This window comes from Dendronephthya gigantea, unplaced genomic scaffold (assembly GCF_004324835.1).
Source record: "Dendronephthya gigantea isolate DGI-Jeju-01 unplaced genomic scaffold, DenGig_1.0 000009F, whole genome shotgun sequence".
Lineage (NCBI taxonomy): Eukaryota > Metazoa > Cnidaria > Anthozoa > Malacalcyonacea > Nephtheidae > Dendronephthya > Dendronephthya gigantea.
In genome coordinates this window covers 2851996-2864200 of record NW_021163019.1, presented here as the reverse complement: position 1 = coordinate 2864200, position 12205 = coordinate 2851996, and the positions used below count along the sequence as shown (strand labels likewise).

The 12205-nt window shown below is 40.0% G+C and overlaps 2 protein-coding genes across 3 annotated transcripts; one reads left to right on the top strand and one right to left on the bottom strand.

The window, feature by feature from the left end:
- Positions 1-251: 251 nt before the first annotated feature.
- Positions 252-3071, bottom strand: LOC114517690. Its single transcript, XM_028537484.1, has one exon. The coding sequence runs from the start codon at positions 2734-2736 to the stop codon at positions 1252-1254; it is 1485 nt and encodes a 494-aa protein (XP_028393285.1). The 5' UTR covers positions 2737-3071; the 3' UTR covers positions 252-1251.
- Positions 3071-12182, top strand: LOC114517689 (histone-lysine N-methyltransferase SETD2-like). 2 transcript variants are annotated; one of them, XM_028537483.1, is made up of 21 exons: positions 3071-4329; positions 5323-5430; positions 5592-5650; positions 5735-5795; positions 5880-6008; positions 6190-6313; positions 6386-6463; positions 6591-6688; positions 6907-7007; positions 7163-7236; positions 7309-7443; positions 7907-8017; positions 8423-9070; positions 9168-9203; positions 9281-9320; positions 9402-9432; positions 9517-10728; positions 10991-11123; positions 11282-11491; positions 11564-11665; positions 11844-12182. In XM_028537483.1, exons 1-21 carry the CDS (start codon positions 4262-4264, stop codon positions 11985-11987), a joined length of 3702 nt encoding a protein of 1233 aa, XP_028393284.1. In that variant the 5' UTR covers positions 3071-4261; the 3' UTR covers positions 11988-12182. The 2 variants fall into 2 exon arrangements, with proteins under 2 accessions (XP_028393284.1, XP_028393283.1); XM_028537482.1 differs by having other exon boundaries at positions 4240-5430.
- Positions 12183-12205: the final 23 nt, after the last annotated feature.

Here is a 12205-nt window from a genome sequence, read left to right as displayed (position 1 = left end):
TAAAAATCACTACCAGTACCGCCTATGCTAACGAGGTTTAGATACAGTTGTGACCCAGTCAGGGGGGTGATCACCTTATCCCACCAATCTGTGAAAACCTGTGGAAACAATCCAGTCGCACCCTCCTGTTCATCTTCTTGTACACCTGCCCCACCGGAATTTGACCCGCCAATCACGGTCAAATATATATCTTCTCCTTTAAAAACTTTGTACAATTTTCCAAGGAGTCTTTCGTTATACGGATAGTCAATGATCTTCCCCAATTTTGACTCTTCAATTCCTAAATCTTGCTTCGAGGTAAAGCGGTCCTTCAGTTTCCAAATATTAAATGGTGGAACGCGCAATGCTTCCGAAAGATTCCTCAAAGTTTGTTCAGAAAGAAGCGCGTCTGACGAGATTTTACGATTAGTCGTTTGAAAATAATTTTCGACATTTTCTACCAACTGTCTGTGAAATATCAAAATAAAGATTTTCAAAAACACCCCGGGATGAATATTCATTGCAATTCACGTTATTTGAGTCGGTATTTTGTCAATAAACCGCGAGATGATCTTTAGTCAAGCTGATCGACTATCATATTGTATAGCCATCATAACCTTGTTCAAAATGTCACATATCTTTATCCTCGTCCTGGATTTGATAAAAAAAAATTAACACAGGATGATAATGATAAGAATTCCTTCACGAACATATAACCTGTTTATAATTTCTGTTAGGGAACATTGCGGCACCAGTCAGATCTCACGCTGAATTGTATATCAAACTGTCCAATACTGTCATATATACAGTAATTGCCATTACGATACATATGTTTTCGTTTCACAAGAGGGCTCGTGAAATTTGGGGTATATCTTTCGTAAACGCAAGATAAAGAAAGACGGTTAAAATTATGGCATTTCAAGAGTAGAAAATACGCAGGTTTTCAGTTTCCAGAAAAGTTTTTTTTTAAAGACATTTGCTGGCGAAAGAAACTCTTCTGACACCAAGGAAGAATAACACTAAACCACCGGTTAATTGATTATGCATGCTTGTAGTGTAAAATCAGAGCTTTTTTGATCTGTATCTGTTGAAGTCTGTTTCTCAATTTGTTAAAATGTTGCATTTGTAAGCAAATTAGTTCACTACCCCCCTTTAATATTCAATCTCATTGGTAGAATTTGATTTGAAAATATTGTTCGAAAATCCCTAACCAAAAACGTTGTTACTAAGGCTTCCTCTTTTCTCCATTCTACTTCTCCTCTGACATGTTCATCAGTCTGATGGATATGGTCCACCATTAGGACCTATCATTATCCCAAGAATAGACACCTCACCCTCCCTCACTATCCTAACATGCAACCTATGCTGTCCAGGATCTACCCGCAAAGCCAACATTCGCACGATCGTTCGTCCCCACCGACTTTTTGCGTTCACGAATTTTTTATGATTATCATCATCATCTAACCACACATTTGCAGCACCATACGTCCAGAGTGCCCTCAAGGCGATAGCTATAGACCGACGAGTTTTGCTACCATCCTTGCGCGAATCTCCCCCCGGGATTGTAAATGAGAATGTCATGTTTGAGCCTACGGTACGACCTGTCCAGCTTGTGTACGCATAAGTTCGGCACCAGGCGCATTTGCAATTTCCAAAATGTGTAGTCTTCAAGTAGAAGCCGTTAGTTTCGTTCACAGCTACATTCAAGTTATTTCTTAGGACTTTTGTAATATTCTGAGACAATTGTGTCCAACAAAGAGGTTTCGAGATAATATTTCTTTCATTTTGAATAAAAACAGGTAAGGGGATCTTCTGACGCGAGATCCTGCCTCGAGACTCGTCTGAGGTGCGCGTCGTTTTTTTCACACGGGTCACACTTGAGATATGCTTCAATAAAATGGTTTGCAATAGTTTGATAATCATCAGCGAAATATGCGCATGTCCAATCTGGCTGATGTGCCCGCCGTCTGAAGCAATGAACTTGCTGCATCGGTTTGTTCGATCGACTCCGGCTTTTTCCGAGCACACAGCATCGCGCCAGGACAATGATGTGATATTGTAAGCTTTAGACAAAAGAAGTAGACCGCCGTCTTCAAGACTACTGCAAGAATTGTTGCAGGTTTGGCCAATGAAGAGGTTTATATAAGCTATAGCTGGCTCAGTTCGATACGTCAATATTTGTCGCGTGAACTGTTCTAACGGCAGACTCGTGTTAGCATTCCCTGGTAGTTCTCTTTTTGCGTCGTTCACTGCCATTTCGATGAAAACTAGATCAAGTTGTTTATGAATATATGAAGCATAACAGAATTGAAAGAATTCGCTTGATGTGCCTCCTATTGCAATCTCCCGAAGTTTTAGTTGGGATCCAGTAATTGGTGTGATTGATTTATCCCACCAATCCGCGAGTACCTTCGTGTACCTCCCGTCAATTTCCCCCTTATCTTTCACCAGCGCCCCTCCGACGCTGTTCGAGCCCCCAAACACGTCTAAATACACGTCTTCACCTTGCATTACTTTATGTAATTTATGTGTCAATCTTTTGTTCCAACCGTTGTAAATAGCTGCGTAAAGTTTATCCTCGTCAATGTGAATGTCTTTCATTGAGTTGATTTCATGTTTAAGTCTCCACGTTTTAAAAGGATGAACAGTCAAAGCTTTTCGAAGTGCGTTCAAGGTTGAAGGAGGAAGGAATGTCTTTTTAGTTTGGATTCCGTTCGTTAAAGAGTAGTTTTGGGTGAAGAAGTTGTGTGGCATCATGCCTTTAAAGTCTCATTCAACTTTATTTTTTTTAATTTCCATCTTTGCACCTCCCTCATCTCCATCTTTGGGATCTGTACACGTCCTCCTTGCCCGCCGTGTCCAGCGAATCCAATCCTTCTTCGTGCTTTCTTACCCCGTGTTATTTTTCTATATTTTCTTTCAACATTTCTGCGCTTGTGTTTTTCGTCGAGTTTGTTGAAATCAGAGTAAGCAACAACATCGTTTACCAGGCGTTTACTAAATTCGTCCTTTCGAGTGATTTGAAATCGGTTGTTCTTTACACGGGCCGTCCGATGATCGTGATTGGCGTGAAAAACACGTCCAAGAAATGCTGTTTCATTTTGGAATGATCTCATTCCAGTCGCAGAAATTATGCAAACTATAACTAAGATGATCATTGTTGTTCAATGCCGGAATTTATGCTCAGGTGACTTCTGCTCTTTTACCTTCGTCGATTCGTTGGCTCGAGCGGAATTAATGTGATCTGGCATTGTGATCAGTCACATGGACGACGCACTATATATAGCGTGTGGCCGTTCTTTGGAGCTCGTGAAACGCTGATCCAAAACCAATATTCTACCTTTTTTACCAGCACGGCAATTCAAGGTAGAAACAGGTGGCCCTTTTGTGATGTGGTTGTAAAATCGCGCGAACAATTAACAAACCGTAAAAGAAAGTGCACTGCAGTTGATGGCAAAAACTCTAGGTACACGGGTTGTCTGTCCGAGGGTGACCGGTCATTCGGGAAGAGGATACTTGGTGATCCAACGGGTATAACTAGGTATACCGAGAGATAACAAGGACTAGAAATATGATTACATAATAATAATCACATAAAGAAATATCGTGATAAAATCACAGGAAATAAAACATCAAAAAAGTCTTACATATTAATATGTTGTGGGCTAACGCAAGATATTGCCCTTAAATTTCGGGCGAGACGTTGCCGTATGTGGACAGCCGGGGGCGTAGGCCCTTAGCATCATATCTAACAATTGTCACAAAATTGCTACTTTTTAGAATGCGGGTTACGCGGGAAGTTGGCCAATATTGAAAAACGAGTGCAAACATGTAATGAACCAATTAAATTACAGTAAATACCAACGTGTCCCGGATGTTGTGTGTTGCCGTGCGCTTGGAATTTCCGAAATATATCAATCCAATCTCATGAATGCTTTAAATACGGCGGTAATACCAAAATATAGAAATAAAAAACTTACGAAATATAAAGCGAGGATTGCAGAGCGGTTTTATAGCACTCCGCGCTCTTCTGGAAAGTTTTTATACACTTTTGAAAGCCCTGGGTTGTCAAAAGTCTTCAAATTCCATTTGCGGGGAATTTCTGCATATGATTTAGCCGCATGTGCTCGCCCGTTGAGATGTAAACTTGGACAGTCTTTCGTGTATATTTTCTCTCGGGGGCGGTGAAGGATTACAGTATCTTTCAAATCGGTTTGGTTTTGAAAGGCCTGTTGAATTGTAAGCGTTCGGTAAATCCCCACGGCGGACTTTGCTGTACTGAATGGATTCAGGGAGATTGACTGGCATGAATGCAGACGAATATTTGGATACAACCATGAACCGTGAAAGGTAAGCAATATTTATTAGAAATATCCTACACGTGTGGGTTTTTATGTTACAAGCATATTAGCCTTTCCTTCAAGTCTATTGAAATAGCTGTCTCATCTTGCAAACCATTTGAAGCTTGGCATTTATCAATGTAAAGAAATTTCTAATCAATTTGTAATCATAGTGTTGGCTGTTTACAATTCATGGTCTGCTCCTTCCTCCCTGCAGCAGTAAATTCTCGATATTTTTACAACGTTTTGAATGTAAACAAACGTCAATGATGATGCATTTTAGCTGTACTCACAACGTGAAAGTTGTAGTTATTCTTACAAGCCCTAGGATGTACAAATTATGAAAATTATATATTGTTTACTTTCTGTGGTTGGACTAGACTATGCGGCTGTATAATTCAAAATGGCTACTGTAATATAATATTTTATGCAATTTTTGTACTCTTGTAAACACCAAGCGAAGGGATTTATCATCTTATGAAAATGAGGTGGGTGAATAGTATGGTATAACAAGAAACACACATCTCAAATGAGTAGAAAGATTTGGTTTTTTGTGAGAATTAATTTTCAACATACAGCTGCAATTTTGTTGCCTGTATGCAGGTTTTTAACACAGATTTAATTATTTCTGCTGGGGACTGTTATTATGAAGGAATAGAGCCGAGCAATCGAAAGATAAGCTGCTGTGCTTTCCTAGAGCAAATTTGATCCATGTTTGCTTTGGTCTTGATATTTTTTGTTTGCTTTCATTTTGGATAGCACAAAGCCTTCCATTCAAAAAGTGATTTATTATTTATATTTTCTATGAATCGCTCATAAGACATGTTATAATACCTGCGGATTTCAATATTTTTACTTTGCATGGGGTTGACGATTTGCATGAACAATGCAGGGATTTTGGCTGGTTGCCCAGTAATGTAATGTGCCTGACATATGAGAAGTTTGTCTTGATATATTTTAAACATGACGTGATAATCATATTCTACAATTTTATGTGGAAAAGTGAACCGGATAGTGATCATAGTGACCACGAAAATGAAGTTGCATCTTCGACGTCAGAAGAATATCCTGCTTTTGAGACAATTTATGAGAATATATATCTTGGAAACAAGTAAGTATCTCATGAGTTTTCTCCTGTATTATTATGTGGTGACCTAAGTGGTTTCAAGATATATCAGGCAGAATTGTTTTGGCTGTCTCATTGACTTCAGGATGCCATAATTCAACAACTGTTTTTGGTGATGTCATTGTTCATGTGTGCTTCCTTTTTAGAAAAAAGAGGATCAATAAGGAGATTCGTCGGATGTCTTGTGATTGCTCGTACAGTCCAGGTGAGAGATTGGTTGTTTATGTTTTGCTTGTAGTACTGTGACTGTTTACTGCTTCCTACATTTATTATTTGATACGGTTTTTAGAGGAAAGTGATTTTGTTGGTTGTGGAGATGATTGTCTGAATAGATTGCTCATGATTGAATGGTAGGTAATACGTTGTGGAAAATAAATCATTTAAAAGGCTGAAACTTTGATTAAAAGCTCTAAATATTGTTCAAACTATTTCAGCAATTATAGATGCCCCTGTGGAGAATTTTGTTCAAACAGAAAATTTCAAAAAGGTCAAAAAGTTAAGGTGGAAGCGTTTATGACTGAGAAAAAAGGCTGGGGACTGCGGACCTTGGAAGATATTGCGGCGTGAGTGAGATCTTGTGCCCAGGGTTGGCTCTTGCTACCCTTGCTTGGAAAAGATAATTAAAACTTCACTGCACCTTAATACTGAGGCAGTTTGTTGTGGGCGAGTCCTGGAGTCCTTCACTACAGGAAATAATGCTGTTTTAGTTGAATAAAGTGTTTAAAGACCTTAATTATATTGCAGGCATCAATTTGTGATTGAGTACAGCGGCGAGGTGATGGGCTACGAAGAATTTGAGAAACGTGTTGAGATGTATGATCACGAGAACAGGAGACATTATTATTTTATGACATTGAAAGCTGATGAGGTTATGATTGTTTACATTTTTGTTATCATATGTGAAGGATTACCTCCAGTTAATCAATCTATTTACTTGTAGATCATTGATGCAACATACAAGGGTAATCTTTCAAGATTCATTAACCACAGCTGTGATCCAAACTGTGAGACACAGAAGGTATATTCAATCCATGTTAGAATCACAAAAGTTTCTCTGTTGTAATGTTAAATAATTTCTTGTTGGATTATATGATGTGTTAAAACTACACTAGATTTAAAGCGTTAACAGTTCATTTCTGCTGTAGTGGACAGTAAATGGCTATTTGAGGATTGGTTTCTTTTCTGTGAGAGACATTGAAGCTGGTACAGAGCTGACGTTTGATTACAAGTTTCAACGTTATGGGTATGTCAAGGGCATCTTGTGTGTGTTATACCACACCACTCCAGGTCCACCAGCCCCAAACATGATATACATATTGACACACTATAGGTCCACCAGCCCCAAACATGATATACATATTGACACACACCATATTGACACACCACCCCCTGTATATGTCCACAAACCCCCAACATCCTACCCATAAGTTGTCTTAGACGGAATTTCTTTATACTCTTCAGGAAAAAAGCCCAAGTCTGTTATTGCGAGTCTCAAAATTGCCGTGGAATAATTGGTGGGGAGAAGCATACCCCCCTGAAGTCTATCATCTCTGGCAGACCTGGTAGTCACTCTATTTGAAAATTATATTTCCATGAATATGAATGCTTTAAACTGGCGTTCTTTTCTGCCTTGAAATGTGCCTTGTGTTTTTCTAAGAAATGATGGTAATTATCAATTCTCTGACAAAGTCTAATTAATTCTCATTATTCTAATTAGCTTCACCAGCGCCAACTAGTTCACCAAGAAGAAATCGAAGACGGCAGTTAGCTGAGCAATTTGATGATAAACCTGTAAGATTTGCAGTTGTTATTGTAGGATGTGATAAAATCCAGTGTAGATTGATTGTCATTACTGCGTTACAGCTGGAGGTTGAGATTGCTCAGCTGCTTGCTGGTGACAAGGGAATTAAAACAGACGACCAGGCGCTTAAACTTTCCCAGTTCATGGTCAGAGCAGACACCACTTCACAACGCCTTCTGTTGCTAAACGCCCTTTTGGTAAGGATCTTTGGTTGTATGACTGCTGTATTTGTGTGAAGATAATTAAGATTATAATGTAATGGAATTTTGATAACACAATTTCTTTATTTTGAAAAGAAAAAATATTCTATGCGCTTCATAAAAAAAGAGCACTTTATGAATTCATTTTCATTATTCAAAATATCTCAATTTTTTCATGTCATCCAGTCATGATTCAGAGATCAGAATGTTCCATTGTTCTATCATTGTTTTCAAAATTCCCTTGTTCTTCATTATCATCCAATCATGATCCAGAGATCACAATGTTCCATTGTTCGTTCATTGTTATAAAAATTTCTTTGTTCTTATCACTCAAGTACTTATTGTTTTAACACCATTAAATTACTCTGCAAAAGTCAATATTAGCACGCCTGGTAACACCTTGTATGTATAAAAGCGCACATTAGGAACAGTGTAATGCATATTGTGTTGGATATTTTAGGCAACGATAGACCAGAACTGTCTACGGAATTTCGTAAGATATCAAGGATTGTCACTTCTCTGGAGTTGGATGGTTGATCTCGGAGAAAACTCGCTGCATCTTCAGAAAAAGGTTTGTTTATATAATTATTCGCGTTTACGTTAACGTTTTATTAAAACAACATACTGTACATTATAATCTCGCTTATATACGCTGTTTTTATTGTATATACACAAATGTATGGCATTCCTCTTGCGGATATATGAATATGAAAAAGATATTTGATATTCTCCCAGATATTTGAGTCTTTAAAAGCGCATCGGTACGACGTTTTCAGTCAATATTTATGAAATGGTTAAGTCCAGTTGAGGTGTCTACCTGTCATAATACTGGACCGTTAAAAGGGGGGATTCATCGATTGGTTATTGTCATGTCGAGTTATACTGGAGCGTTTTAAACGAAGAGTGTTTCCAGTAGGAAGAACACTTCATTTGAACTATTTCCTTTTCAAAATCTCATGTTGATATCCTGCTGTAGATTGTTCAAGTGCTCAAACACCTGCCTGTCGCTAACTTGAATCAAGTCAAAGATACAAAAGTGCTTCGAGTGATCAGCAAGTGGGCGAAGAAACCTTCGTTGTCGTGCGTTCCCGAAGAGGAGACGAGCTCCAGCGACGTGGACTCTCGAGGCCAGAGCCCACAGGACGCCTTAGACATTGCTTCGAGACGTGAATCTCACATTAGCTCGAGTTCGGACGAGTTGCAGAACTCTTCAAAAAGTACGGAGGGCTCTAAGTCCGATATTGAGTGTAAACCATCTGATGTTGGATTGACAAGTACGGAGTGTTTGCCTGCAGAAGACAGTGTCTTCGAGCCAGTTCAGCAAACACGATCTGACGATGGACTTGAATTGCCTGCTGTTAAGCAAGAAGGTCAAACAGCCGAGGAACGAAATCTCGAGGAGTTAAATCCAGAGGGTAAGAAGCCTGAGGAGGGACTAAAATCCGAGGGGTTGAAACCCGACGGTGTTAAACATCAAAGTGCATATAGTAGGATAGTTGAAAGAATTGGAGATTCATCTGAGGAGGAATGCTCAAGATGGTCAGAAGACGATGCGACATCGAGCGATGGTGAGAATATTGTTGATCTAGCTGCTGATCTATTAGATCAATGGAGCAGTTTAAAGGTAAAGTAGTGATTATTTCCAAACAGGTTTTGAATACTCGAGAACTGAACCAACCATGACCGGGTGTTGATGAATATCAACTATTTTGTGTGTTTAGGAGGTGTATCGTATTCCGAAGAAATCAACCATCGTGGTACGTGTGCTTTATTCATGAGCATGACGATTATTTATCTAAGATCGTGTTGGAATAATGAACGTTTGTTCTTTTAGGTTAAACAAGAACCAGAATCTACTTCAGGAACAACAGAGGGTAGGTCCAGAACCTTTCTTGTTTGTTTCTTTTTCGTCTTTTTTCGTCTTTTCTCACGACCAGATTTCTTTCTTCCATTAGCCCCCTCGGCCGAGTTAAGTCGTAGAATCAGGTAGGTTGACTTGACTAATTTCCTGGATTGTTAAATTAAGAACAAGATCACAGGTATGCAATATGCTTGTTCTTGTAAATTTAGATCGGAAAAACACGCTCCGGTTCTACCGAAAATTGATGAGGATCTTTTCAAAAAGGACGAATTCCTTTCCAAACTTGGCGAACGAGAGTTCCACTCGGCGTCGAAGTCGTCTCAACGTGAAGCATCGAGTGACTCGAGCGAGATTCCTTCTCTCATGACTTGTGGATACACCGAGGTTCATGAAGGCGCTAATGATGCTGGGAGAATGTCGATACATCAGCGACTGCAGAATGTCGCTAATACCAGCGGAGGTGAGGAGAAATCTGGAGGATGGCATGCCAAGGCAGCTGCAAGGCTTGGGAGTCGAAAAGGAGGCTACCCTCCACCCAGAAGCCCTCAACAAGATTGGCAACCTCGTCATCATTTCACCCCACCTACCACAGCACCCACAGCAAACACGGGCATGCCTAGACCCAATCAGAACAATCAGTGGCATAATCAAGAACAAACGCCCTCCTACAACCCTTACCTTAACACTACCCAAGGTGTGGTGCAGCCTTCGACAACCTTCTCTGTGTCAACGCAGAATACCACCCTACCTGTCCAACAGCAGCCGAACTATTTCCAACCACCAGACCAGGCCTCATGGACGTCTAAACCAACATTTGCTCCAGACCAAACAGGGGGTCACGTCCAACACACCTATGGACAGCTGCCACCCCCACCTCCCCAGCACGCTCAAGCATCGCAGGGGAAATTTCCAGCTGGACATCAAGTTTCAACTAACCCTAGTCAAATGGCCTCCAACCACAGACAAGGACAATATACCCCCGCCTACCAAAATCCGACGACACCTTTTGGATATCAGCAGTCTACCAACCAAAATCAGGCATACCCTCAACCCTTGTTCAACCCGATGTTACCAAACTTAGGCGTCCCCCCTCCACATCAATTTCCTCCTGGCTTTCCCCCACCGCAATTTCCTCCCAATCCTTCGACGTTCTCGCTCGCAACCCAAACGACCAGCGTACCCTCTACCTATTCGGTGAATCCATCGCAACAACCGCAATTTGCACCCACGGAACAAAACCCGGGCTCTAATGTACCGAGGGTGAGTTCTACCGTAGGAAGCGCTGTATCGATGGAGATAGTTGACCTGACGTCCGAATGGGCAGGAAAGTATAAAAAGACCCAAGAAGGAACACTGCCGTCTGATTGGAAGAAGGCTTATGATGGGGAAGGAAGAGCGTATTATTATCATGTTATCACAAGGTTAGTCGAGGCAAAGACAGCTAATTTATGTTCAATTTTATCCTTGTCTTGTGCATATATTTGTAGTTTGCTGTTTATGTTTCTTAATGAGCAAATTCCTCGTCTCGAACACGAAAGTCTCTACTCATTCTTTACTCACTCTTCTATATTTTTAACCCTTCGGTTTTTTCAATATCATAATAACACTGCCTAAAAGCAATCGTTCTACTATGTTTCAAAATATATCAATTAGAACTGAAAGAGTTTTATTTTCCTCCTCTAGGCAAACTCAATGGGAACCACCTGTCTCTGATCGCAGCCCACCGACGCCAGAGCTTGGTTACCTTGGTGATGAACTAGACACGAGTATGGAGTCCAGTCTTTTCTCTTCGCATTTGCCACAAGATGTGACAATGGTACTGAGAGTATTTGTTAAAGAAACAAATGGCTAGGGAGTAATATTTCTTGCCTTTTAGCCACTTTATACATGCATAGGTTTGCTCTCTAAGACGTGACAAGGAGGAAAGAACTCCTTAAGCTGGTTCTATTCAACTTGTGTTTTTATCTTCATTAGGAAGTTGTTGACTCGACCAAGCAACGGAAGAAACCCAGGACTCCTTCTACGCCTCCAGGTTCGCCTCCTAAGAGTCCAGTGAGCAAGTACACTACAGCTGCTGCCGACACGACCGATATCCGAAAAGGTGCTTACTCACCTTCCTCGCTGTTGCAAGGTCGACATCTCACGCCTGAGCAGAGAAAACGTCGAGAAACGTTTAGAATGAAGGTAACCCGACTGTCAGCTTACAAACACGTATATATCTACATTCTTCTAAACGTTTTCCCATTGCATATTTAGCTGTCAGCTGTTGTGGTCAACTACTTGAATCCGTATCACAAGTTGGACTGCAAGATTGGTCGTATTACTAGTGTCGATGACTTCAAATTTCTAGCAAGGAAGGTGAGTATGTTGTTTTTCTTTACAGCCGTCCGGTTTGATGTATGTTTTCGTCGTTTGAAGTTCTTTACAAGTTACCCTGTTACCTTCTACTCCCTGCGATTGTATCTTCACCTTTAAATTTTTGAGAAATCCCACATGCACACAAAGTAAATACTGTGTAAATTTATCTCCTTTTCAGCTCACCCACGGTGTTATGGTAAAAGAACTAAGTCGTAATAAAGATGAAAGTACTCTGGCCTGCAACGACTCTGTAAAAATTAAGACCAAGGAATACATTCGAAATTATATGCAGAAATTTGGCCCCGTATATAAGCCTTCGTGAATGCAAGTTTTAGAATGTAACATATTATTTATTTATTTTATAGATCAATTTTAAAATTGTAAATGCCGCAAAGCGCTTTCGTGTTTTTCAACTGTAAATAGTATTGCTGTCTATTGTACACAATGGTCTAAATATGTATAAAAATGTACATTGAAAATTTCTTGGGTGGTTATTCTTATTGTATGAATAAAAATTGTACGAAGTTTTAAAGTGCGACG